We start from the raw sequence: 26,416 nt of genomic DNA on the forward strand, positions 1-26,416 counted from the left end.
AGCATCAAGTAGGTTCAACATTCTGGGCCAATGGAGGCTACTAGTGGGTGGAAAGCTGGGATATCTGGCAGTCCTGGTCCTGAGATGCCACCAGATTTCCAACCCCCCATCCTGCAATGTCGCATGAGAAGTGAGCTGTACTTTAATGGTCAAAGTCAAGGTGTCATCTTAACCAAGACTTGCTGCCTGTCCCATTTGATAAATTTGACTGAAAGCTTCTGGCTTTAGGTAAAGGATTTTTTTTCAATTTTATTTCCTTTTGACATCTTTCCTCTTTTCTCTAATTGCCCTCTTGTGATAAGAGTCTGAGAGCTTAGCCTATATGTGAATTCAATTTCCTGGGATTTCACAGATTTCTCAGGAGAGGAGTGGAAGATTTGCTTGGACTCCTCTTGCCCTTTTACAAGAGCCTGTGGTTTCCCCAACACTCCTTGGTCCCCCCATGTGGCTGCTGTGTGGCCCTAGGGGAGTGGCTGGAGCTTTTAAGATCTAAGCTCTGTCTGGGCCCAAGTCCAACAAATCACAGAAGGCTCAGACTAGAAAAAAAGAAAAAAATGTCCTGATGGTGCAGTTCTGCCTTAAAGGTCATCTCCTTCTGATTCTCCTGGTATTCCAAGCACATCAATGAATGCGGGGTCCTGGGAGCACCAACAAGCCTCCTCTAGAGGAGAACCAGGAAAGAGGAAAGAATTATACACCATTTTCTGCATTTACTGAAAATGTTTAGTTTCTAAACTGGGTATGTGGTGGTTGGGACATGTGTGTGTGAGTGACAGCTGACTCTAAGGAAAATATGAATATTACCACATGGGAACAATCCCAAGGGAAAAACCACAAAGAGACATTTCAAAGAACGTTTATATTTCAAGAAAATTTGTATTTTCTCCTCCAGAGAAATAAAGGACCTGTGAATAGTGACTCTAAAAATACACAGGATGGCTCTGTTAGTTTAAAGGGGAAAGGATGAGATATAGCCAACTTCAAGTATTTTTTCCCAAATCATATAAAAGGGGAGAAGAGGGCTTCCTTGGTGGCGCAGTGGTTAAGAATCCGCCTGCCAACGCAGGGGACACGGGTTCGAGCCCTCGTCCGGGAAGATCCCACATGCCGCGGAGCAACTAAGCCCGTGTGCCACAACTACCAAGCCTGCGCTCTAGAGCCCACGAGCCACAACTACTGAGCCCACGAGCCACAACTACTGAGCCCACGTGCCTAGAGCCCGTGCTCCGCAACAAGAGAAGCCACCGCAATGAGAAGTGCGTGCACCGCAACGAAGACCCAAGACAGCCAATAAATAAATAAATTAAAAAAAAAAAAAAGGGGGGAGAAGAAAAACACTGAGTTAGTTTTGAACCTGGAGACTTAAATAATTACCATCATTAAAACAAACTGCTTCAGAATCTGAGTCACTTGAGGTTCTTGCCCAACTGGCAATAACTTGAAAAGAATGAGGAAGCACATGTTTTCTACCCAGCTCATAGAACACAATTGTACATTGTGCCCACTGCCTTGAACTTGTTAGCCTGGCTGCATAACTGGAAGAAGCAATTGGCAGACATCAATTCCATGCCACTTATATACAAGGGAAGAAAATAGGAATCAAGGGGCAGGTCCCATGTCCTCAAGGAGCTAAATAAACACTCAGGTTGGAAAGATGAAGCACAGAATTTACACATGAAAAATGAATAGAACAGCAATACTGTCTTCCCCAATAAATTTCCATAATGGGCTGGGTTTCCTGAGGGAAAGAAAATTGAAAAATAAGGATAAAAAGATAAAACAATTACTTGCAGTATATATTCTGGAGCACATATTTATTTGAAAGACCAATCAACTGCCTAGAAGAGAAGTCTTCTCCCTGTAATATATACATGTTTTAACTGATGATGGAAGGAAAACATTCATGGGGCTTTAATCAGTTCTCTGATGAAAGCAACCCAGTTCCTCACAGCTGACCCAAGCTGTTCTGGAAACATGGATCCCTACTGTTTTTTGTTTTTTCTTTTGGCAGCTTGCAAGATCTTAGTTCCCTGACCAGGGATTGAACCTGGGCCCTCGGCAGTGAAATCACAGAATCCTAACCATTAAAGTCAGATTTCATCCCGAAATTATGATGCAATACGGTATGTGCAATAAAACAGAATTTTATATGAACTGTTTTGGCAACATGGTGGGTTGGCTCCATCACTTACAGCCCAAATGACACTGGACAAATTAGTCATTCTCAAGCCTGTTTCTTCATCTGTAAAAAGAGGATAATGTGAGTATCCACCTCGGGTCTAGTGCATAGTAGAGGATAGTAAATATAGTCACCATTCGTTATTTTTATTAGTTGTTATTATTATGTTAATTAGGCAATGGGAGGAAAGATTAGTTCAACAGGTAGAAAACCAGCCCAAAAGAATACTCAAAGCACTTGTGAATATGCAGTATCTATTTTTCTGGAATGAAACTGAGTCACATTTTACAGAGGGGCAGTTCCTCCTCTGCAAAATGAGAGTAATTCCCATTTTGTAGCATTATGAGAATTTCCTGATAATAAACGTCAAGTTCCAGGGTGCAGGAGCCCACCCAATGGGAGCTAGTGTTCCGCATGGGGACATTCTGAGCAATAGGGAAAAGTGGGCAAGGGCAGGTCCCAGACGTCGGCTCCGGCCTTCCGCCATCCAGGACCGCTGGACATCAGTCCCTGTCCGTGTCCGCCGTCGGGTCCTGCGTTTGGGCGGAATGTCCACAGGCTCCGGCTTCTCCCTGCACCGGGCAGGATGCTCCTACCCTGCCAGGCCTGCCCGGCGTGCGGCCCCACCTCCGTGCAGCGGTTCCCCACGGGCCGCACAGAGAGCGCCTCCCCGACAAATCTCACAAAGACGAAAACCAACGAACGTCCCTTCTTGGAGCGACCAGCCTTCTCGGAAGGCGATGCGGTCCGGTCTCGTCTTCCACTCACTACCCAGACCGGACAGCAGATCTCCCATAGCAACTGCCGTCAATAGCAACTAGCGCCCCCGCCAGGCCAGTGCCCTCTGCGCAGGCGCAGAAAGGGGCGGACAGAAGGCTTCCGCTCGCGCCCAGAGTCCCTCGCAAGCAAGGGGCGGTGCCTGCGTGATGGCGTCATGGGGTGAGGTCTCGGGCGGCGGGAAGAGGCGGCGGGAGAATGGAGGCGCCGGAGAGCGGCGGTGGCAGTGGCGAGTGCGGGGCCCAGGACCCTGACCCGGCCCCCAGCAAGGCCCCCTGCAGCGCCGGCCAGTACGAGCTGCCGTGGTGAGGATCCAGGCCGTCAACGATGGGTTCTCTGGACATGTGGGTGGGCGAGTGGTGGGCCGTGTGTCCCGGGGTAACCAGGGGCGGGAGCTCATTTCGGGGTCACCTGAGCGGAGCAGGAGGCCTCGGGGTGGTGTCCAGTAGATTGCTATTTGAAGAAGGCAAGGGATGTGGGTCTCTAAGCCCACCTGGGGTGGAGAGTGACCAGTCTGAACTCTGGAAGCGGGGTCTTGGTCAGAACAATGCTAATTGTGATAATAGCCGCCCGCTGCGACCACCCACTGTGCACCAGGCGCTGTGCCAGCCGCGACTCTGATGGTCGCTTGGCCGGAAGTGTCGGACGCAGATTCGGAATCGGGACGGTGTGAAGGCACCCGCCTGTTTTCCGTGGCTTGCTCACTTTAAATAGCAGCATCCTGGGGCTTCCCTGGTGGCGCAGTGGTTGAGAGTCCGCCTGCCGATACAGGGGAAACGGGTTCGTGCCCCGGTCTGGGAAGATCCCACATGCCGCGGAGCGGCTGGGCCCGTGAGCCATGGCCGCTGGGCCTGTGCGTCCGGAGCCTGTGCTCCGCAACGGGAGAGGCCACAACAGTGAGAGGCCCACATACCACAAAAAAAAAAAAAAAAAAAAAAAAAAAATAGCAGCATCCTGGGCAGCTGGGAGGAAAGGTGACTTGGGAAGTCACCTGCCAACTGGCGCAGGTGTAGGGCAGGCTCTCCACTCGGTTTCCACTCCCTGTGCGCACCTCTCGGAACTCTCCACTGGGCGTGGGAATGGTTTCCTCCCTGTCCGCTGCGTATTCCCATCCCTCCAGCCCACCCCTCTTCTTGGCGAGAGCAGATACCTAAATGAAGGGCCGTATAGCTTACTGGAATATCTACGCTGCGCTATCCAGTCCCCCCACCACTAGCCACATGAGTCTGATGCTAGTCCAAATTGAGATGGGCTCGTAAGTGTACAATACACACCGTATTTCAAGGACTTAGTTTTTAAAAAACTCATTAGTAATTTTTTTATTGATTACATGTTGAAAATGATAATATTTTGAATATATTAGGTTCTCTAAATTATATTAGTAAAATAACTTCACCCATTTTCTTTTTACCTTTTTAAATGTGACTACGAGAAAGTTTAAGATTAAATATGTGGTCTGCGTTATAATTTTCACACATGACCCTATTTTAGGTGCTTAAGATACTTCAGTGTGCAAAACAAATTGTGTTGTTACAGAGCTTACATTTGATAGAGAAAGACAAAGTAAAAAATAAACAAGTAGACATATAATATATTTGATGGTGACAGCTTCTGTGGAGTAAGTCGCTATGGTGGTCAGGGAAGGCCTCTGATGAGATGATATTTGAGTAAAGACCTGAATTCAGGGAAGAAGCCATGTGGCCATGGAGGCAGAGAGAGCTTTCAGTCAGGGAGCAGCTATGAAGGTCCTGAGGGAGGAGTATGTTTGCCTTGTTCAAAGTCTAGCTGAGAGGGACTTCCCTGGTGGCACAGTGGTTAAGAATCTGCCTGCCAATACGGGGGACACGGGTTCGAGCCCTGGTCCAGGAAGAACCCACATGCCGCGGAGCAACTAATTCCGTGCGCCACGACTACTGAGCTTGTGCCCTAGGGCTTGCGAGCCACAACTACTGAGGCCACGTGCCACAACTACTGAAGTCCTGGTGCCTAGAGCCCGTGCTCTGCAACAAGAGAAGCCACCGCAATGAGAAGCCCATGGACCACAACGAAGAGTAGCCCCCGCTCACCGCAACTCTCGAGAAAGCCCGTGCAACGAAGACCCAATGCAGCCAAAAATAAATGAATAAAATAAGTTTATTAAAACAGAACAAAATCTAGCTGAGATTTCAGCTCCAAACATTCCCAGGTGGCGATTCCTCCCTCCTCTGGGCTTCCACAGCCCGTGGTTTTCATAAGCAGTTTAGCATTGTAGTGGGATTTGCCAAGCTGTATCTCCCCTCTAGTGGGAAAGCCCTTGAGAGCAAGAACTATGTTTTGCTCACATCTGCACCTTCTACCTTCTTCCCGTTGAGTGTGCTAACTCCTTACACACCGCTTGGCACCTGGAGGGGGCTGAGTATGAAGAATAAATGAGGAGGAACAAGCATGCTCCATCTGCGGACCTTGGAAGAGAGCTGTCTCTTTGTTTTCTGCAGTATGTGGCAAAAAAGCTTTGCATGCATCTCCTTCTGGTGCAAAACCAGTACCTGGAGGGAGTACAAGCTAAGAGTAAATCAGGGAGTATAATAAAGGCAGAGGAAGTCCTGATGGTCAAATCATTGCAAATCTACTTCCACTACTATTCTCAGAGCCAGAGAAAGTCACTTTCTCTCATAGCATAGCTTGCTTAGTAGAAGAAGTATTGGTCTGAAAAGGCCACCAGGCTGTCAGTCCACACAGCCTAACAGGATCACAGGATAGGCCTGTGGTTTCTGTCTAGTCAGCCATCTGGGCACCTGGCACAAGTCTGCAGACACTAGCAGGTAAAGGATGAGAAGGGGCCCAGTTGCATCCATGTCTGTCAGAGCAAATGATGTCAGTGCCGCGTGCGCTGGACCTCTGTTGTAATGGGCAGACTGTGTGGCCACACAGTGTCACATTTCTCCAGATGGCCTGCTCTGGCCCTTCTCCAGCACCAGCAGGTGTTTCTCTGTTGTGGCGGGTTTGAAGTCTTTTGTGCACAATTCTCATGCGCTTGACTTTTCACATGGCACTCGGGCATCTCTTTAAATTTAAAACCTGCAACCATTTGATGTATTTTTATTGAATGTATATCATCTTCTGACAAAGCTCCTAGAATTGCCCTTTAGTGCTTTCTTTTGGGTAGCGTGAAAATAGCCGTGTCAACATCTTTATGCATTTTCTTAAAAACAGGGTTGAAAAATATAGACCAGTAAAGCTGAATGAAATTGTCGGGAATGAAGACACAGTGAGCAGGCTGGAGGTGAGTTTTTAAAAGAGGATCTTACATCTCATTATTGTGACTTTGATAAGCTCGAGGCATTTGGAGGAAGACAGCCAACGTAGCGAGCTGGGGGCTGGCCACAAATCCAGAAGAATTAAGGGAATGGGAGACATTCAGTTTGGAGAGGAATCTAGAAGACAGGGTGGGTAACTTCAGATGTTTGAAGGACTGGCTCATTGGAGAGGGCTTATCAGACTTGTCTTGTATTCTTCAAGAGCAGAGGTCGCAAACTTTGTCTGTAAAAGCCGATGAATAGATATTTTAGGCTTTGCAAACCACATAAAGTCTGTCAAATATTCTCTGTATTTTTTTTTTGGCCGTGCCGCGTGTGCAGCTCGTGGGATCTTAGTTCCCCGACCAGGGATTGAACCTGCGCCCCCTGCAGTGGAAGCGCAGTCTTAACCACTGGACCCCCAGGGGAAGTCCCTTTGTTTATTTTATTTATTTATTTATTTTGCGGTACGCGGGCCTCTCACTGTTGTGGCCTCTCCTGTTGCGGAGCACAGGCTCCGGACGCGCAGGCTCAGCGGCCATGGCTCACGGGCCATCCGCTCCGTGGCATGTGGGATCTTCCTGGACCGGGGCACGAACCCATGTCCCCTGCATCGGCAGACGGACTCTCAGCCACTGCGCCACCAAGGAAGCCCCTGTTTATTCTTTAAACAACCCTTTAAAAATGTGAAAACCATTCTTAGCTAGGGAGCTTATAAAAACGGGTCTCAGGGTGGACTACCCCCGCTCCCCCCACCTTCCTCTCCGTCATAATTGCTAAGCCTTGCCTAAAGCGACTAAGTGACAAGGCAGCAGACTTCAGGATGACACGAACCGGGAGCAAGCAGAAACATTCAGCAGTAGAGGAAGCTTTGAATTCCCAGCCCTAGAGGTCTTTAGGTAGAATCTAGAAGCCCAGCTATTTGAGACATGACAGAGGCGGTCTCTGCAGTAATTGGGGCTTAGACTTCAATAGCTACCAAGGAATTTATTTATTTTACAGACTTATTCATTTGGCAAATATTTGAATATCTTCTCTGGGCTAGTTACGGTGTGGTTTTAGGAACCGTTGATACAATGGTGAACAGACTAGACCTGAGCCCAGCTCTGCGTGGGATTTACAGTCGAACCGGGGCAGCATTAAAGTCGGCAGGCCATGTGATAAGCACTCTGCCAGGGGACGTACAGGGGCTGTGGGGGCATGTGGGTTAGTTCAGGGAAGAGTTAACCTGCTTACAGAGTCCTAATTCCCAAATGGAAGAAGTGACACCAAAGCTAAGTGAGTGGAAGTCAGCCAGACTTGGGGGGTCGGGGGTGGAGAGAGGGGAGGCAGCAGGAACAGCATGTGCAAAGGCCCGGAGGTGAGAGAGCACGGCTTATTCTATGGTGGGGGTGGGGGGTGGGGAATGCCATCTGAGTGGAATACAGAGTAGTGCTTTCCCGACGTGGATGGCATATGAATCGCCTGGGGATGCTGTCAAAATGCAGGTTCTGATCTGGTAGTTCTGGAGTGGGGTCAGAGAGTCTGCATTTCTGACGAGCTCCCAGGAGATGCCGACGCTGCTGGTCTGTGGAGCCCACCAAGTAACGAGGCTGTAGAGCACGTGTACTGGGGGGTGGGAGGGGTGAGCTGGTGAGGTGGGCAGGGCCTCGTGAGCCAGGTTTAAGGGTTTGGGTCATCCAAGAGTTCCAGTCAGGTAAAAGTGTTTTCAGAGATGTGTATTTTAGAAAATTGGTTATGTTACCGTATGGGAAATGGATTGGAGTGGGGCAGGATTAGAGGCAAGGAGACCAGCCAATGGCGTGTTGAAAGCAATGCAGGCAAGAGGTAATGGGCTAAGAAGAATCTAAAAAAGAGTAGATATATGTATATATATAACTGATTCACTTTGCTGTACACCTGAAACTAACACAACATTGTAAATCAACTATACTCCAATAAAAATGTAAAAAAAAAATAATAATTTTTTAAAAAGAGATCATGGGCTAAGAAAGTGGCAGTGGGCTGAAGAGAAGGAAGTGGTCACCAGATAAAGGAAAAAGAGGGGCCCAGCCTTTGTCACTGAGGGGCTGCATGGGGTGAGGTAGAAGGCCAGTCAAGGATGACGGTGACGTCCAGGTTCCTGGTGTGGGCGGGAGGGTTGATGCCGTTGACAGTCCATGGAAGGGGAAACATGGGGGGACCTCAGGTTTATAGGGGCAAGTGTTGAATTCAGTTTTGAATGTGTTGACCTGAGTGTTCCACGGGGCATCCACATGGAACAGTTTGTAGCCATGTTTGCTACACGGGCCTGTGTGGTTGGGGAGACCTGGCTCCTCAAGTTTGCGGATGAACCAGTTTCAACGAGCATTTCTTCCTTCAGGTCTTTGCAAGAGAAGGGAATGTGCCCAATATCATCATTGCTGTGAGTACTGGGTCCTGGCCCTGTCGCACATCTTGGAGTCTGGTTTTTGCCCCCTCTTAAGCACTTTCTCATGTACAGAGCTTCCTCCTCAGAGAAGCCCATGACCACCAGAGCCCATACCATTCCCACCTCCCACTGGTCACGCCTACGGGTTGGTTGCTGTATTGATTTGGTGTGTGCTGTGGGTTGGGGTCGGGTTGGGAGGGCTCTAGGGGGGCGCTGAGCGCAAACAGTGGTGAGCAGTAAATCGGGAGTTCTCGTTACGTTCATTCTGTCGGCTTGAAGCACTTACTGGAGATCTCATTCCTAGGGCCCCCCAGGAACCGGCAAAACTACCAGCATCCTGTGTTTGGCACGAGCCCTGCTGGGCCCGGCCTTCAAGGATGCCGTTTTGGAGCTCAATGCCTCAAATGACAGGTACACCTGGGAGTTAGGCCTGAAGGGTGGCGAGTGTTTTACATTTTGAGCTGTCATAGAAACAACCTTTTTTCAGGTCTCTGTAGCACTTATAGAGCTTGTTTTGCTGGCTTTCTGTTTTCCTTTAATCTTTCCAATGAAAGAGAATGGGGATTGCTGGCTTACTGATGTGGCATCATAAGCACTTGACTAATTGGTTTGGTTTTTTTTTTTTTAATGGAGATTTTAAAAATTACTTTTAATTGTGCTGAAATACACATCGCATAAAACTTACTATCTTGGGACTTCCCTGGTGGCGCAGTGGCTAAGAATCCGCCTGCCAATGCAGGGGACACGGGTTCAAGCCCTGGTCCGGGAAGATCCCACATGCCGCTGAGCAACTAAGCCTGTGCGCCACAACTACTGAGTCTGCGCTCTAGAGCCCGCGAGCCACAACTACTGAGCCCACGTGCCACAACTACTGAAACCCGCGCTCCTAGAGCCCGTGCTCTGCAACAAGAGAAGCCACCACAATGAGTAGCCCGTGCACCGCAATGAGAAGCCTGCCTGCCGCAACGAAGAGTAGCCCCCGTTCGTTGCAACTAGAGAAAGCCCATGCACAGTGATGAAGACCCAACACAGCCAAAAATAAATAAATAAAATAAACAAATTTATTTTTTAAAAAATTTACCATCTTAGCTATCTTTAAGTGTACAGTTCAGTGGCGTTGGGTACATTCACATTATTGTGCAACAGATCTCCAGAACTGTTTTCTTCTTCCCAAACAGAAACTCTACACCCATTAAACAACAACTCCCCATTCCCCTCCCCCGGCCCTTGGCACCCACCGTGTGACTTTCTGTCTCTATGAATTGACTATTCTAGGAACTGCACACAAGTAGAATCATACAGCATTTGTGCTTTTGTGACTGGCTTATTTCACGCATATTTCAGGTTCCTCCGTGTTGTAGCACATGTCAGAATGTCCCTCCTTTTTCAGGCTGAGTGGTATATACCACCATGTTCTGTTTATCCATTCAGCTGACGATGGATACTTGCGTTGCTTTTATCTTTTGAATGTTATGAACTGTGAATAATACTGCCATGAGCAGGGGTGCACAAATATCTCTTTGAGACCCCGCTTTCAATTCTTTCAGATATAGACTCAGAAATGGAATCACTGGATTATTTGGTAACTCTATGTTTCAATTTTTGAGGGACCGCTGTACTGTTTTCCATAGTGGCTGCACCATTTTACATTCCCATCGACAGCACACAAGGGCTCCCTTTTCTTCACATCCTCACCAACACTTGTTATTTTCTGTTGTTGTTAGTAACCATCCTAATGGAGGTAGGCTGCTGGTTTACTTTTTTTTTTTTAATTTATTTTTGGCTGTGTTGGATCTTCATCGCTACACGCCGGCTTTCTCTAGTCACATCAAGCGGAGGCTACTCTTCGTTGAGGTGCGTGGGCTTCTCACTGCCATGGCTTCTCTTGTTGCAGAGCATGGGCTCTAGAGCGCAGGCTCAGTAGTTGTGGCGCACGGGCTTAGTTGCTCCGCGGCACGTGGGATCTTCCCAGACCAGGGATCGAACCTGTGTCCCCTGCATTGGCAGGCGGATCCTTAACCACTGCGCCACGAGGGAAGTCCCTACTACTTTTATTTTTTTTTAAACATTAAATTTACCATCTTAACCTTTTTGTTTTTATTTATTTATTTATTTATTTATTTATTTATTTATTTATTTATTTATTTATTTTCGGCTGCACAGCATGGCTTGTGGGATTTTACTTCCCCGACCAGGGATTGAACCCCCGCCCATGGCAGTGAGAGAGCCGAGTCCTAACCACTGGACTGCCAGGGAACTACCCCAGTTTACTTTTTAGACATGGGATAGTAGAGGATTATAAAATGAGGACCTGTTGAATAAAATGTCTGCAAAGTCTGCCTTTGGTTATTTCCTGAGGATGTGGTTCTCTACTCTGCAACGTTTTCCTGGTTTTGATTATGTATACAGACCTGAAACGGGCTCTGTCGTGTGAATGCAACTAACAGCTCATTGGCTGCCATGAACACTCCTGCAGTCGAGCTGTTTTGTAAATGCCGATTCCAGATAGCAGATACCAACAGAAAACTTTGGTGGCTCTTAACTTTGTTGAAGAGAGAATGGCCCATAATCGCAAATACTTTCAATTTTAGATTTATTAGAGGGATCCATACAATGGCTTTTTTTGGTTCCTTTATCATCTGTTTCCTTCCAGGAACCTTATTATACACACCTGCCTTCAGCTTTTGATCACTTACAAACTGTACCCTGTAAATGTGGGTGTTCGAATATCAAAGATGAACGAATACTGTCACATGTTTTTTTTTTTAATACAGTTATTTATTTATTTATTTATTGGCTGTGTTGGGTCTTCGTTGCTGCTCTCGGGCTTTCTCTAGTTGCGGCGAGCGGGGGCTACTCTTCATTGTGGCACTTGGGCTTCTCATTGCAGTGGCTTCTCTTATGGAGCACGGGCTCTAGGCTCATGGGCTTCAGCAGTTGTGGCACGCAGGCTCAGTAGTTGTGTCTTGAGGGCTTAGTTGCTCCACGACATGTGGGATCTTCCCAGACCAGAGCTCGAACCCGTGTCCCCTGCATTGGCAGGCAGATTCTTAACCATTGCGCCACCAGGGAAGTCCTGTCACATGTTCTTTTAGCAAAACAGGATGGCCCAAGTTCTTGTCACAAGACATTGGGGAGCTAAGTCCTTCCTGTTGAGTGACTAACTGGGTGAAAATATGTTTAGTTTTTGTCCTTAGAAATATGTTCACACCTTGATTCTTAAGTTTGAGAAAATTCATGGAGGATTTTGGCATCTGAAGACTCGTAGTCTGAAATTTTGTTTATGTGATCTATTTCACCATCATCATCATCAGAGTCTAGAATCCTGCTGTCTCTCTGCATCATTTTCTGACTTGTCTTATGATGATGAAACATCTTCCACCGTCATTTCTTTTCTCTGTGACATTATGGGTAGAAAATGAAAAATTTTGAATTTTTGGCTGTGATCAGTGAAAGCTTTCAGATGGTGTATCTGAACTACTTTTGTATCTTCCAGAAAGATAATGTAGTGCCTCACGAAACAATAAAAAGCCGAAGGATGAGGCAGTAGTAACGGTTTTTCCGAATATTGCATCGATCTTCTAAGCATTTCCATCATTCTTTCATTTTATTATTTTAGTCTTTTTTAGCATAGTTGGGAATAATTGATGAGTAATGATGAAATAAGTACTAGGATGATGAAGTAGCAAACATTTTAAGATATAAGAAGCGTAAGATTACTGAGACCCCCAAAATGTATCTTAGATTATAAAGAGTCCAATGGACCCGTATGATAATTGCAAGATAAAATGAGTTTCATTCTGTTTTTAAAAAGTAAGTAAATTTTTTCCTTTGTTCTTCTGAAGACCTCCAAGAAGGAATAAAAGTAATGAATGACAATCCTTGTAAATAGTTAGATTGCCCAAAAAGAAACTTAAAAACTAAAGTTGGGTCCATGATGGTGTCCTGAGGGTTAAAAGTCCCCATGAAGGTGAGTGAATTGGTCTCAGAAGGTGACAGTCATACTGTGGCTCATTGTTGCAGGGGCATTGACGTTGTGAGGAACAAAATCAAAATGTTTGCCCAGCAGAAAGTCACCCTTCCCAAAGGGCGACACAAGATCATCATCCTGGATGAAGCAGACAGGTAGAGTGCTTTGCCAAGAATTTTTTACCTTGACCTCTAAGTCTTTTATCTGGATGTATTAAATCAGGAGGAAAAGCTCTCACCTTCGCACTTCTGTGACAGATTTGCTTATCACATCTTCAAAAGAGATTTAATAGAGGCCTGAGCCTTAAACCTGATCTTAATTAAGTAATTTACAAACATTTGTCTAAGACAGTTAATGTGTTTGTTCCAGCATCACTTACATGCATAATTTAAATGTTTTTTTTAAATTGTGGTGAAATATATCTAACAGAAAATTTACCATTTCAACCATTTTAAAGTGTACCATTCAGCGGCATTTAGTACATTCACACGTTGTGCAATCATTATCAGTATAAATGAAAAAATGTTAAGTGCCATTTAGAAAAATAACAGTAATTCATGTTCTTTGAAGAAATTTTTAAAGATATTGGTAATTTCTTGCTTTATTTTATCTCCTGTTTTTCTACACTGCGCATTTTTACATAGTTGAGATGATAATAATTATAATTTTTGTATCCTGGTTTTGCCTTTTAACGTGAAAAGCAGAGTTCCATGTTATTATAATCTTGTGAACATAGGTTTTGTTTTTTTTGTTTTTTTGTTTTTTTGTGGTACGCGGGCCTCTCACTGTTGTGGCCTCTCCCGTTGCGGAGCACAGGCTCCGGACGCGCAGGCTCAGCAGCCATGGCTCACGGGCCCAGCTGCTCCGCAGCATGTGGGATCTTCCCGGACCGGGGCACGAACCCGTGTCCCCTGCATCGGCAGGCGGACTCTCAACCACTGCGCTACCAGGGAAGCCCTGAACATAGGTTTTAATTGCTGTATTCTGTTCCATTCTGTTCCATAGTGGGGATACACCTTAACCATTTTACTGTAACATTATTTACAGCAGTAATAGCCGCTAACATTTATCCAGCACGTATCTGTAAGCATTTGCATTATGCTAGGTGCTCTGCTACACACTTTACATGTTATTGTTTTATTTAATTGTCATAACAACCCTGTGAGGTGGGCAGTAGCATTATCTCCTTATAGGCGATGACATTGAGGCTCAGATAATTTGCCTAAAGGTCCCACAGGAGTGGATGAAGGAGCTTTGAGGTGAGCCCAGGCAGCCTGCCTGCAGGGCCTCTGCTCTGTCCGTGTGCAGCCTGTCTGCGTGAGACCCACACGGGGTCCCGGAGAGAGACTGAGCATGCCCAATCAGGAGTGTAGGCTTCCTAGGGTCTGTAGGAGGGGATTTGTGTCCCGTGGACCTTGGGTCCCAGCTGCAAACCACCCCTTGTGTTTTTCTTCTCAGCATGACTGATGGAGCCCAGCAAGCCTTGAGGAGAACCATGGAAATCTACTCCAAAACGACCCGCTTCGCTCTTGCTTGTAATGCTTCGGATAAAATCATAGGTGAGGGTCAGCTCTGCATGGCTCAGGGTCCACGTGCCGTTCACGTTGGCTCTTTAGCAGCAGAAGAGAAGGGGCTTTTTGATCGCCTGCCGTGGGCTGAGCACTGTATAATCCTCTTTCTCATTTAACCTTATATAATTCTACAAGGAGGTATTATTAGCTCCACCTTAGAGATGAAAAAAACACGGAGCTCAGAGAGGTTGAATAGTTTGCCCAAAGTCTCACAGCAAGCCGAAGAGCTGGGATTGGAACCGCAGGTCTGTCTGACTCTTGCATCACAGGCACGTGTGATGTTTTGGTATCCTGTGCGCAGTGTCATGGTCATGGCCCCTGTGCAGATGTGCTCTTGGTGCTTTCTATGTGTCCGGAGCACTTGGCATACAGTGTGTCTGCACGCTTGGTTTTGTTGTTACCAGGAGTTGCCTCCCCTGTGAAACCTCACACACTCATCTTCCTGACCTGGCCTTGGTCCTTCCAGCCCCCTCCCTCCCTCCCTCCTTCCCTCCCAGCAGTCTGTCTTCTTCCTCACTGCTTTGAGCCCTCCTGCCTCAGTGTCTCAACTTCCTGCTGGTTTCACATCCTTCCCTTTCTGATACAGACTGTGAGCACGGTCCAGCTTTTTTTCACTCTCTCTCTGACCATTTCTCACAGCTTTCTTGTCCCTCTGTCCTTGCCTCACATCCACCCCGCTAACCCCCAGCCTGTGTAAGCTCAGCCATCTGGCTCCTCCACCCGGACAAGTATGGTACTAACCATGATGCCCCCACAAAGTCATTGTCTCCAGCCCCAGTGGGCTCATGGCCCTTGACCTTCCCCAGGTCATGAATCTATTCCACAAACATCTACTCTGTTCCTAGTAGGTGTCAGGCACCGGGCTAGTGCAGAGCAGACAGAGTTTAACAAGAAACGTTCTCTACCTTCAAGACGCCCATGATGCAGTGGAGGAAACTGTGCTAAAAGGTCTTGATTTATGGCCGTGTATGTTGCTTGCCTCCTTACCAGTGGTAGGACAGGTCTGGGAGGGCAGGAGCCGTGTTATATTTAAAGAACTGCCCCCACTCCCCAGTGCATTTTTTTTTAATTTAAATTTTTATTATAAATTTTACTGTAAAAGTGAAATGAACAATATCCTAGAAGTCAAAATTCTATCTACAGGTAATGGCAAGAGTAGGGAAACTACAGAGTCCAGATCAGCAGCTTAACTGGAAACAACATGAACTTTGTAAGCAAACAGATTTCAAATCAAATTCCTGCTCCCCTAACTAAAAACTGAGTGGTATCAAACAAGGTAGCTGTGCTATCTTTTTTTTTTTTTTCCGGTACGCGGGCCTCTCACTGTTGTGGCCTCTCCCGTTGCGGAGCACAGGCTCCGGATGTGCAGGCTCAGCGGCCATGGCTCACGGGCCCAGCTGCTCCGCGGCATGTGGGATCTTCCCGGACCGGGGCACGAACCCGTGTCCCCTGCATCGGCAGGCGGACTCTAAACCACTGTGCCACCAGGGAAGCCCTATCTTTTTTTTAAAAAAACATCTTTATTGGAGTATATAATTGCTTTACAATGCTGTGTTACTGTCTGCTGTATGTATAACAAGGTGAATCAGCTATATGTATACATATATCCCCATATCCCCTCCCTCTTGCATCTCCCTCCCACCCTCCCTATCTCACCTCTCTAGGTGGTCACAAAGCACAGAGCTGATCTCCCTGTGCTATGCAGCTGCTTCCCACTAGCTATGTGTTTTACATTTGGTAGTGTATACATGTCAATGCTACTCTCTCACTTTGTCCCAGCTTACCCTTCCCCTTCCCCGTGTCCTCAAGTCCATTCTCTACGTCTGCGTCTTTATTCCTGTCCTGCCCCTAGGTTCATCAGAACCATTTCTTTTTTTTTAGATTCCATATATATGTGTTAGCATATGGTATTTGTTTTTCTCTTTCTGACTTACTTCACTCTATGACAGACCCTAGGTCCATCCATCTCACGGCAAATAACTCAATTTCGTTTCTTTTTATGGCTGAGTAATATTCCATTGTATATATGTGCCACATCTTTATCCATTCGTCTGTCAATGGACACTTAGGTTGCTTCCATGTCCTGGCTATTGTAAATAGTGCTGCAATGAACATTGTGGTACATGACTCTTTTTGAATTATGGTTTTCTCAGGGTATATGCCCAGTAGTGGGATTTCTGGGTCATATGGTAGTTCTATTTTTAGTTTTTTTAGGAACCTCCATACTGTTCTCCGTAGTGGCTGTATCAATTTACATTCCCACCAACAGTGCAAGAGGATTTCCTTTTCTCCACACCCTCTCCAGCGTTTATTGTTTGTAGATTTTTTGATGATAGCCATTCTGACAGGTGTGAGGTGATACCTCATTGTAGTTTTGATTTGCATTTCTTCAATGATTAGTGATGTAGAGCATCCTTTCATGTGTTTGTTGGCAGTCTGTATATCTTCTTTGGAGAAATGTCTGTTTAGGTCTTCTGCCCCTTTTTGGATTGGGTTGTTTGTCTTTTTGATATTGAGCTGCTTGAGCTGCTTGTATATTTTGGAGATTAATCTTTTGTCCATTGGCTTCATTTGCAAATATTTTCTCCCATTCTGAGGGTTGTCTTTTTGTCTTGTTTATGGTTTCCTTTGCTGTGCAAAAGCTTTTAAGTTTCATTAGGTCTCATTTGTTTATTTTTGTTTTTATTTCCATTTCTCTAGAAGATGGGTCAAAAAGGATCTTGCTGTGATTTATGCCACAGATTGTTCTGCCTATGTTTTCCTCTAAGAGTTTTATAGTGTCTGGCCTTACGTTTAGGTCTTTAATCCATTTTGAGTTTATTTTTTTGTGTATGGTGTTAGGGAGTGTTCTAATTTCATTCTTTTACATGTAGCTGTCCAGTTTCCCGGTGCCACTTACTGAAGAGGCTGTCTTTTCTCCATTGTATATTCTTGCCTCATTTATCAAAGATAAGGTGACCATATGTGCATGGGTTTATCTCTGGGCTTTCTATCCTGTTCCATTGATCTATATTTCTGTTTTTGTGCCAGTACCGTACTGTCTTGATTACTGTAGCTTTGTAGAATAGTCTGAAGTCCGGGAGCCTGATTCCTCCAGCTCCATTTTTCTTTCTCAAGATTGCTTTGGCTATTTGGGGTCTTTTGTGTTTCCATACAAATTGTGAAATTTTTTGTTCTAGTTCTGTGAAAAATGCCATTGGTAGTTTGATAGGGATTGCATTGAATCTGTAGATTGCTTTGGGTAGTATAGTCATTTTCACAATGTTGATTCTTCCAATCCAAGAACATGGTATATCTCTCCATCTGTTTGTATTATCATTAATTTCTTTCATCAGTGTCTTATAGTTTTCTGCATACAGGTCTTTTGTCTCCTTAGGTAGGTTAATTCCTAGGTATTTTATTCTTTTTGTTGCAGTGGTAAATGGGAGTGTTTCCTTAATTTCTCTTTCTGATTTTTCATCATTAGTGTGTAGGAATGCAAGAGATTTCTGTTCATTAATTTTGTATCCTGCTACTCTATCAAATTCATTGATTAGCTCTAGTAGTTTTCTGGTAGCATCTTTAGGATTCTGTATGCATAGTATTATGTCATCTGCAAACAGTGACAGTTTTACTTCTTCTTTTCCAATTTGGATTCCTTTTATTTATTTTTCTTCTCTGTCTGCTGTGGCTAAAACTTCCAAAACTATGTAGAATGATAGTGGTGAGAGGGGCAACCTTGTCTTGTTCCTGATCTTAGAGGAAATGCTTTCAGTTTTTCACCATTGAGAATGATGTTGTCTGTGGGTTTGTCATATATGGCCTTTATTATGTTGAGGTAGGTTCCCTCTATGCCTACTTTCTGGAGAGTTTTGATCATAAATCGGTGTTGAGTTTTGTCAAAAGCTTTTTCTTCATCTATTGAGATTATCATATGGTTTTTCTCTTTCAATTTGTTAATATGGTGTATCACATTGATTGATTTGCGTATATTGAAGAATCCTTGCATTCCTGGGATAAACCCCACTTGATCATGGTGTATGATCCTTTTAATGTGCTGTTGGATTCTGTTTGCTCGTATTTTGTTGAGGATTTTTGCATCTATGGTCATCAGTGATATTGGCCCGTAGTTTTCTTTTTTTGTGACATCTTTGTCTGGTTTTGGTATCTGGGTGATGGTGGTCTCGTAGAATGAGCTTGGGAGTGTTCCTCCCTCTGCTGTATTTTGGAAAAGTTTGAGAAGGATGGGTGTTAGCTCTTCTCTAAATGTTTGATAGAATTCGCCTGTGAAGCCATCCCCCCAGTGCATTTTGCATAGGGCTATGCGTGGATGAGTCTGTTTAGTGATTTGAAACTGCAGTTATTGGTGGAGAAAGGTCTGGCCCTCCCTTTTCATGAAATTAATTTTTCTGGTATATATAGGTAGCATTCTGATTATTTTTTAGTTTCTAAAGGGATATAAGAATCATGTAAACCAAATCTCTAAAGAAATGTATTACTTAGCTTTAGAGGAAATGGTTCATGATAAAATCACTGCAGAGCTGATTTTTGAAACTGTCAGTAACAACCTCACCTTAGCTCCTGGAGTTATACCAGTTAAGGGAGAGCTCTGCTTTTTTGGAGGAAGGCTATGGCTGCTTTATTCTGACATGTATCTGAATTCGTAGCTTTTGGTACTTCTCCAAAGAGAAAAATCTATGAAAGGAAACTTCTAGTGTAGTTTGCATATTAATTGCTTTTAGATAAGAATTCCATTGTGGGTTTTTTGTTTTGTTTTGTTTGTTTTTTACTTTTTGGCCCACCACCGCGTGGCCGCGTGGCACGTGGGATCCTAGTTCCCTGACCAGGGATCGAACCCATGCCCCCCACATTGGAAGTGCAGAGTCCTAACCACTGGACCACCAGGGAGGTCTCAAGAACTCCCGTTTCAAATTGGTCTTTCTTTTGTCTGTGCTGTTAAGCCAAATATGTAAATAAAGTTCTGTCATGGATCTTCCTGATTTCAGATACATTGAAATGAACTCTTAGGAAAGCTGTTCTTTGAAACGTCTCATCCATTGGACAGATGTTGAGCGCGGTATTTTATGTGCACAGCATCTCCTCTGCCCAAGGCACAGTGGAGGCTACAGACCTGTATGAGGCTCTGTCCCTGCCCATCAGGGGCTCACACAAGGCGGGGGGTGCGTCCCAAAGCCAGCAAGCCCTGAGCCATCTCAGGTCCTCCCTTTTCTGCTCACCACCGCAGCCAGCCCCTCACCAGAATCAGATCCAAGGTCATCCCACCTCCCCAGTGTCTTGAGCCCCTACCCCTCCTTCCCTTACTCTAGGTCTGGCCTCAGTCTCTCCCCTTCACTGGTGCAGTGTCCCTGCAGCTTCTCTGCACCTGAGTCACCAGCTGGCTGCCGGGGTCTTCTCAGCACAGGTCTGACCCTGCCACTCCCCCACTGAACCCTTCAGTGGTCCCTCATTGCCCACACAGCCACGCCCGCCCCCATCCTAGCACACAGGAGCCCATTACCCACAGCCTCATCTCCTTCTACCCTGTATGATGCAGCTGCACAGTGCCTCACGGTTCCCCAAAGCCCCTGTGCCCTTTCCTCACTCTGGCCTTTGAATGTGCTGCTCCTTTTGCCTTTCCGGCCTGGAAAGCTCGTCCCTAAAGGCCCAGCTCAGAACTCACCTCCACGGAGCTGATCGCTCTCTGGCTGGGCTCCTGGAGCCGTTCCTACAAACCTCTTCCGTGGCCCTGTCCCAGGGTGTGGGAACGTCCCTGTTGATGCTCACTCCTCTATCCCGGCAAACCTAAGCTCCTTGGAGCCAGGGCCTGGTCGTGGTATTCGTCCACTGCATCCCCGGGGGAGGCAACTGGTTTCTTTAATGCAAATAAACTAACAGGAACATGTTCCTTGAAAGTGTATGTGAGAGCAAAGGAGGGGCGGTCACTTCAGTCTGGGGTGGTCTGGGCCGGCTCCACGAGGAGGAGGGTGGGAGAAGAGCTTTTTCAGTGACGGTTGTGATTTAAGTGGGAAGAAGCTGGGAAAGGACGTCCTTGGTGGGAAGAGCTGCCAGGAGAGCACAGGTCGATTTTTCCATGGGAGGCACGCGGGCTTAGGAGAGGAGAGACGGGTGAGGTTTGCGGAAGATTTTATGTAGGAGGGTCAGAGGTGGTCTGTACTGTGACCTTGGTGGGCAGTTGAAGGGTTTGCCTGGGCAGGCAGAGGTGACGGATCAACACATTTTGAGGAAGGCCAGTGGGGCAGCAGAGCAGGATGGATCAGAGAGAGACCCACTCGGGGCGTGGAGATCAAGGAGATGCTGTTGTCATAGTCTGAACTGAAGGTCAGGGAGAGCATCCAGAATTCGGCATTCATCCATCTGCTGGTTCTCATGTGCGTCAGAATCTCCGGTGGAAGCTTAAAGAAGCCACGCAGGTGCCCTGTTCTCACCCCAGACTGGCTGGGTCGTGACCTGCCCAGAAGGGCCCAGACGTACCTCGTACACGGTGGTTCAGGAGTCCACCTGGGCGTGCACTGACTCTCCTGTGGGCTGTGGCACGTGGCTGTCTCTATCCTGGAGGATCTTTTCCCCTTCTGGAGGCCCTGGCCAGCCAAGGTCAGCCTGGGCAGTCCTAGCTGAGGCCACTATTGGTTGATATTTTGAAATTGAGCCCTGTTTGCCAAGTCCCTCTTGAGCACTGCTGGGCAGGGGTTGTGGTGCCAGCATGGCCGGGCCACATGGCTCGTGCGGCTGCTTCCAAGTAACTGAAGGACCGACGGGGTCATGCCGTGCTTTGCTGGGAAGCCTGACTCTCCTCCTGTCTCGTCCAGAGCCCATTCAGTCCCGGTGCGCAGTCCTCCGCTACACCAAGCTGACCGACGCCCAGATTCTTGCCAGGCTGCTGAGCGTCATCGAGAAGGAGAAGGTGCTGTACACGGATGATGGTCTGGAAGCCATCCTCTTCACCGCGCAGGGTGACATGAGGCAGGTGCGTGCGCCACCGCTTGGGTGCCGGCCTCCCGGGCTTGCTGCACCCCTCGTTTGTGGGGAGAGGGGGGTGACCGCTGCCTGGGGATGAGCGTAGCCAGACTGGGGAACGTTGACCCGATACACTGGTGGGGCCTCGGGCCAGTGGGGAGCAGGCCTGCAGGTAGGGGCGTAAGCTCGGATCCCAAGAGGGGAGATGGGGCGGGCAGAGACTGAAAATCACCCTGGCCTTGTTTCTGTTCCTCGGCAGGCATTGAACAACTTGCAGTCCACTTTCTTGGGATTCGGCTTCATCAACAGTGAGAATGTGTTCAAGGTAAAAGCTGGCGTGGGCATCACAGTCGACAGAGCATTGTGTACCTGCCGGGGCCAGCAGAGGAGGGTGGGTGGGCGGTGTTGGGAGGAGGGGCACAGACTCGCCCCCGCGGAGAGCAGGAGGAGCTTGGCTGTGGCATGGTGTGGGTGGCGGACGTGCTCCGCGGCTGCAGCAGGCCCGGGGCTTCCACGTGTGTCCTGTTTGGTCCTCACACATCCCTGCACGCAGATGTTCTCATCATCTTGGGGCTGAGGAAACAGGCCCGAGATCACACTGAGGCTGGGGGCCGTGTCCAGGGCAAGCCTGTTCCTATTCCAGGTGGGAGATTGGCCCCAAAGACCTCCCAGTTCTTAAGTGGGTTCAGAGAGTCCACTGGGCAGGTCATCTTCCCAGTGATGTAAGACAGGTGACTCGTGGCTTTGAAGTTGCCCCTTGAGCGTACATTCCTTATTGGCTCTTTTGAATTCATCTTGTGTGAGAAATCTGTAATGATGATGTCAGAGGCTTTTCCTCACCGCACTAGGTCGACACCGAACTCTATTTGGTGACGACTCTGGTGGTGAGAGAGGAATTCCCAAACCTGGTTCTGTTTGCTGGAGAATTCAATGTAAACAGCAAGTGAAGACGGTGGCTACCTAGGTTGCCCAGACGTGGGTCTGCCAGGGCTCCTCCTTGGATGGTCCCCATCAGCCCGAGACCGGCCTCTCTTTTCTGTTTGGTCAGGTCTGTGACGAGCCCCACCCCTTGCTGGTGAAGGAGATGATCCAGCACTGTGTGAGCGCCAGTATCGATGAGGCCTACAAGGTGGGTCTCCTCCCCCTTTCCTGACTCGGGGGAACCTCTCGCTTCTTGAGCCGGGCAGAGAGGGCGCTCCCTGTGCTGGGGACTTCGCTCCACCTCATTCTTAACTGATGCTAGGAGTTGGGCACCCTCTACAGGTGAGAAAACTGGCTCAGAGGCTAAACTTGTTGCTCTAATCACACTCTAAATCATTACTTTTATTACTAAAAGTAATAGACCTGGAATTCAAAGCCATGCCTTTCTACTCGAATTATATTCTCTGCAAGAGGAATTTGTCCTCCTAGGACATGAGGAAAGAACAGCCCAATTCCTTGCTTTGTAGAGAAAAGCCATCTTTCTCTTTGTGGAGGGGAGCTGTCCCCCTCTATCTTCCTGAAGAACCTGGGAATGGGCATCCTGGGACCCAGAGCCTGGTCCTATGAGCAGATTTCAGTGGGCATCGTTGGGGTGTAGGTGACCCTCAAGTCCACATGGGGGGCACTGGTGTGATCTGAGGCCATCGCCCTGATTGCAGCCGGTTTCCCTCCCCGTGCTGCCACCAAACTAAGCTACAAGCTGAGTGGGTTTAGGGCAGAGCTCGACCTCTCGTGAAACGGGTGTGCAAGGCAGGGAGACCCAGGCACGTGGCCTGAAGGACGCCGTCAGATTTATGGACACGGGGCTTCCCGACCCCCTGCGTTTGCCCCAGGGAGTCAAGGACTCCAGACCCTGCAGTTGGGGTGGGGTGAGCGTTGGAACTGGAGCCTGGCATTGAGAAGGCAGGAGGCTGAGACCACTGCGGTCATCTCTGCCCTGGTCAGGATTTGTTCAGGCCTAATCGTGCTGGGGGTGTTCATTAATAAGAGTGTATTAATAAGAGTGGCAGCTCAGAGAGCATAGCAGACACTCTGGGGTGCTTACTGGGATGACTAAAAAGGCTTTTTAAGAGCCTTGGATAAAGACGTTACAGGGTATGGTGGTAGCCCGTCTTGCAGTATGGTTTAAAACATTTGCGATACTATCTCTCTGCCTGCTGGGAAGATCGATCACCCCACATGACCTAAAGGGTGTGGCCCACCAGCAGGGCCGCTGCGTTGGGCCGATTCTCAGAAGCACTTGTGCTGTCTCAGATGGCCTGTCTGCTCCCAGCTCTGTGACGGGCCTGAGACTGGTGTGGGTTTGACCTCACTTCCCCCAGTATCCTTGCTGTTCACAGAGTTACACGGCCTCTGTGTGTTTTCTTTTGTCTAGATCCTTGCTCACCTGTGGCATCTTGGCTATTCCCCGGAAGACATCATTGGCAACATTTTTCGAGTGTGTAAAACCTTCCAAATGGCAGAATACTTGAAACTGGAGTTTATTAAGGTTAGTGAGAGTAGAGCGATGCTTCTCTCGTCAAGAATGGGGGCCACGGGGCTTCCCTGGTGGCGCAGTGGTTGAGAATCTGCCTGCTAATGCAGGGGACACGGGTTCGAGCCCTGGTCTGGGAAGATCCCACATGCCACACAGCAATTAGGCCTGTGAGCCACAACTACTGAGCCTGTGCGTCTGGAGCCTGTGCTCCACAACAAGAGAGGCCGCGATAGTGAGAGGCCCGCGCACCGCGATGAAGAGTGGCCCCTGCTCGCCACAACTAGAGAAAGCCCTCGCACAGAAACGAAGACCCAACACAGCCAAAGATAAATAAATAAATTAAAGTACCCTTAATTTAAAAAAAAAAAAAAAAAAAAAAAAAAAAAAAAAAGAATGGGGGCCACGCTGAGGTTTTGTTTTACTCACAGGCCAGGTGCCTGGAAGATGCTCAGTCAATGACCGGTCATCCTGGGGGCTGGGGGTCTGTTTAAGTCAGTCCTTCCAGGCACTGACCTAGTGTTCCTTGGAATGACTCTCTTTATGAGAGAGGTATTTATTTGTTGTTTAAGTGAGATTAACTGAGGTGTAATTTAAATAGAGTAAAATTCAGCCTCTTGGGTGCATTCTGTTGACAAAAGCATTCAGTCTCGTAAACACCACTACAATCAAGATATGAACAGCTCTGTAATCCCCGCAAATGTATGGGCCGCTTTGTAGTCAGCTCGTCCCCCTAGCACCTGGAAACCACTGATGTATTTTCTATTTGGGGGACAGAATTTTCCAGAAGGTCATAATCAAGTGGAATCAAGCAGAACGTAACCTTTTATGTCTGGCTTTTCTCACTTCACTTAATGCATTTTGGATTTGTTCACGCTGTTGCCTATGTCGGTGGGTCCTTTTCATTGCTGAGTCGTGTTCCCTTGTGTGGACATCCCACTGTTGTTCACCAGTTGAAGGACATTTGAGTTTCCAGATTTTGATGACAATGAATAGAACCACTATAAACATTTGTGTGTGTGAACTGGTGTGAACATGAACCCCAGTTTTCATTTCTCTTGGGTAACTTCCCAGGAGTGAGATTCATTGGTTGAATGGTAATTGAAGGGTTAACTTTATAGGAAACTTCCAAACTTTTCCAAAGTGGCTATAGAATTTTGCCTTTGTATCAGCAATATGTGAGCATTCCAGACGATCCCCCTTCTGGTCAGCACTTGGAATGCTCAGTTGGTCTTTTTTAAGCCATTCTAATAGGTGTATAGTGGTATCTCATTATGGCTTTAATTTGCATTTCCCAATAACTAATGAGGTTGAGTACTTTTTCATGTGCTCATTTGACATCCATGATCTTCTTTAAGGAAGTGTCTAAGTCTACCCATTTATTTATTTATTTATTTTTTGCGGTACGCGGGCCTCTCACTGTTGTGGCCTCTCCCGTTGCGGAGCACAGGCTCCGGACGCGCAAGCTCAGCGGCCATGGCTCATGGGCCCAGCCGCTCCGTGGCATGTGGGATCCTCCCGGACCGGGGCACGAACCCGTGTCCCCTGCATCGGCAGGCGGACTCTCAACCACTGCGCCACTAGGGAAGCCCTACCCATTTTTAAATTGGGTTGTTTGTGTTCTTATTACTGCGTTTTGAGAGTTCTTTATATATTCTGGTTGCAAGTCCTCTGTCAGATATGTGTGTTACAAATGTTTTCTCCCAGTCTGGATTTTTTTTTTTTCTTTTTCATTTTCTTAGCAGTACCTGTCAAAGAAATATCAGCATCCTTTTAGGAAATAAATTGAAGTTCTCAGAGTTCATTTTCCAGCTGGAGTTTGAGTTCACTGCATCAATTTTGAGCAAACCGTTCATTTAGATGTTCAGATTTTAAAAACTAAACTTCTTCCCTCACTATTAACCAGATTTAAATTTGATTTTTTTTTTCAGGAAATTGGATACACTCATATGAAAATAGCGGAAGGTGTGAACTCCCTTCTGCAGATGGCAGGGCTCCTGGCCAGGCTGTGTCAGAAGACAATGGCCCCGGTGGCCAGTTAGAGCAGAGAACTCATTCGCTGGGTTATGAGTCCTCGTCACTGAGAGGCAGGAGTCACAGCCTTCTGATTTGGAAAAAGTGCTACCTTGGCCGGCCTGGAGTGCATCTTCCTGGCCATCACCTTGCTTCCAGTACGTCTCCCCTGCTCCTGGAGTGTTTACCCTCAGCCTCAGACTCGTGGTGGGGTGACAGCATGGAAAGGCCCCAGACACCCTCCAGGGCCCAGTACCTGATCTGTGCACGTGTTGGCATTTTAGTAATAAAACTGTACAGCTTTGTCAGCAGAAAGGTGGCAGTGCAGGGCCACAGGGAAAGCTGGCTTCCTGTCTCTGTGTATACGCCCCTAGCATCCTACAGGTAGAAAGGTGATTTCGATAATAGACTGGACAGGCTAATCTCCATTTTTCTAGAAGCCTAGAGGACAGTCCCACAGGGTGAGGCAGGGTTTGGTGTAATTTATCAGCTTCTCAGAACAGCCTGGGGCCCTGAGCCCTTCAGAAAGGACTTGGCAAGAATCACAGAGGAGGATGGTGCAGACAGGCATAGGGGACCCTCCCACCAGGTCGCCTTTTCTGTGCAAACGGGTGTACTCATTTGCTTTAGAATTTCCCAGTGAATTTTGCATTAATTTGTAGAATTGCTTTTTCTTTCTTGGCAAGGTGTTATTTTTTTCCATGTTTAAAAATTATGAAAAATATCAATTGTACATAAAACAGAGAATGATACAGTGAACTTCCACATACTCATCATCCATCTTAGCAATTTTACCAACACGTGGCCAGTCT

At 47.2% G+C, this 26,416-nt stretch overlaps 1 protein-coding gene across 1 annotated transcript; it reads left to right on the forward strand.

Annotated features, from left to right (window-relative positions):
* Positions 1 to 3,105: 3,105 nt before the first annotated feature.
* Positions 3,106 to 26,367, forward strand: RFC2 (replication factor C subunit 2; the record flags this gene model as incomplete). The annotated part of the gene is given in 12 exon segments (XM_079720157.1): positions 3,106 to 3,147; positions 3,149 to 3,261; positions 6,149 to 6,218; positions 8,594 to 8,635; positions 8,946 to 9,052; positions 12,665 to 12,766; positions 14,070 to 14,170; positions 20,989 to 21,146; positions 21,396 to 21,461; positions 22,185 to 22,265; positions 23,493 to 23,606; positions 25,523 to 26,367. Coding segments are annotated over 12 exon segments (1,107 nt in total). The 3' UTR covers positions 25,634 to 26,367.
* Positions 26,368 to 26,416: the final 49 nt, after the last annotated feature.

The sequence above is a fragment of the Hyperoodon ampullatus genome, assembly GCF_949752795.1.
Source record: "Hyperoodon ampullatus genome assembly, chromosome: 14".
In the NCBI taxonomy this organism is placed as follows: domain Eukaryota; kingdom Metazoa; phylum Chordata; class Mammalia; order Artiodactyla; family Ziphiidae; genus Hyperoodon; species Hyperoodon ampullatus.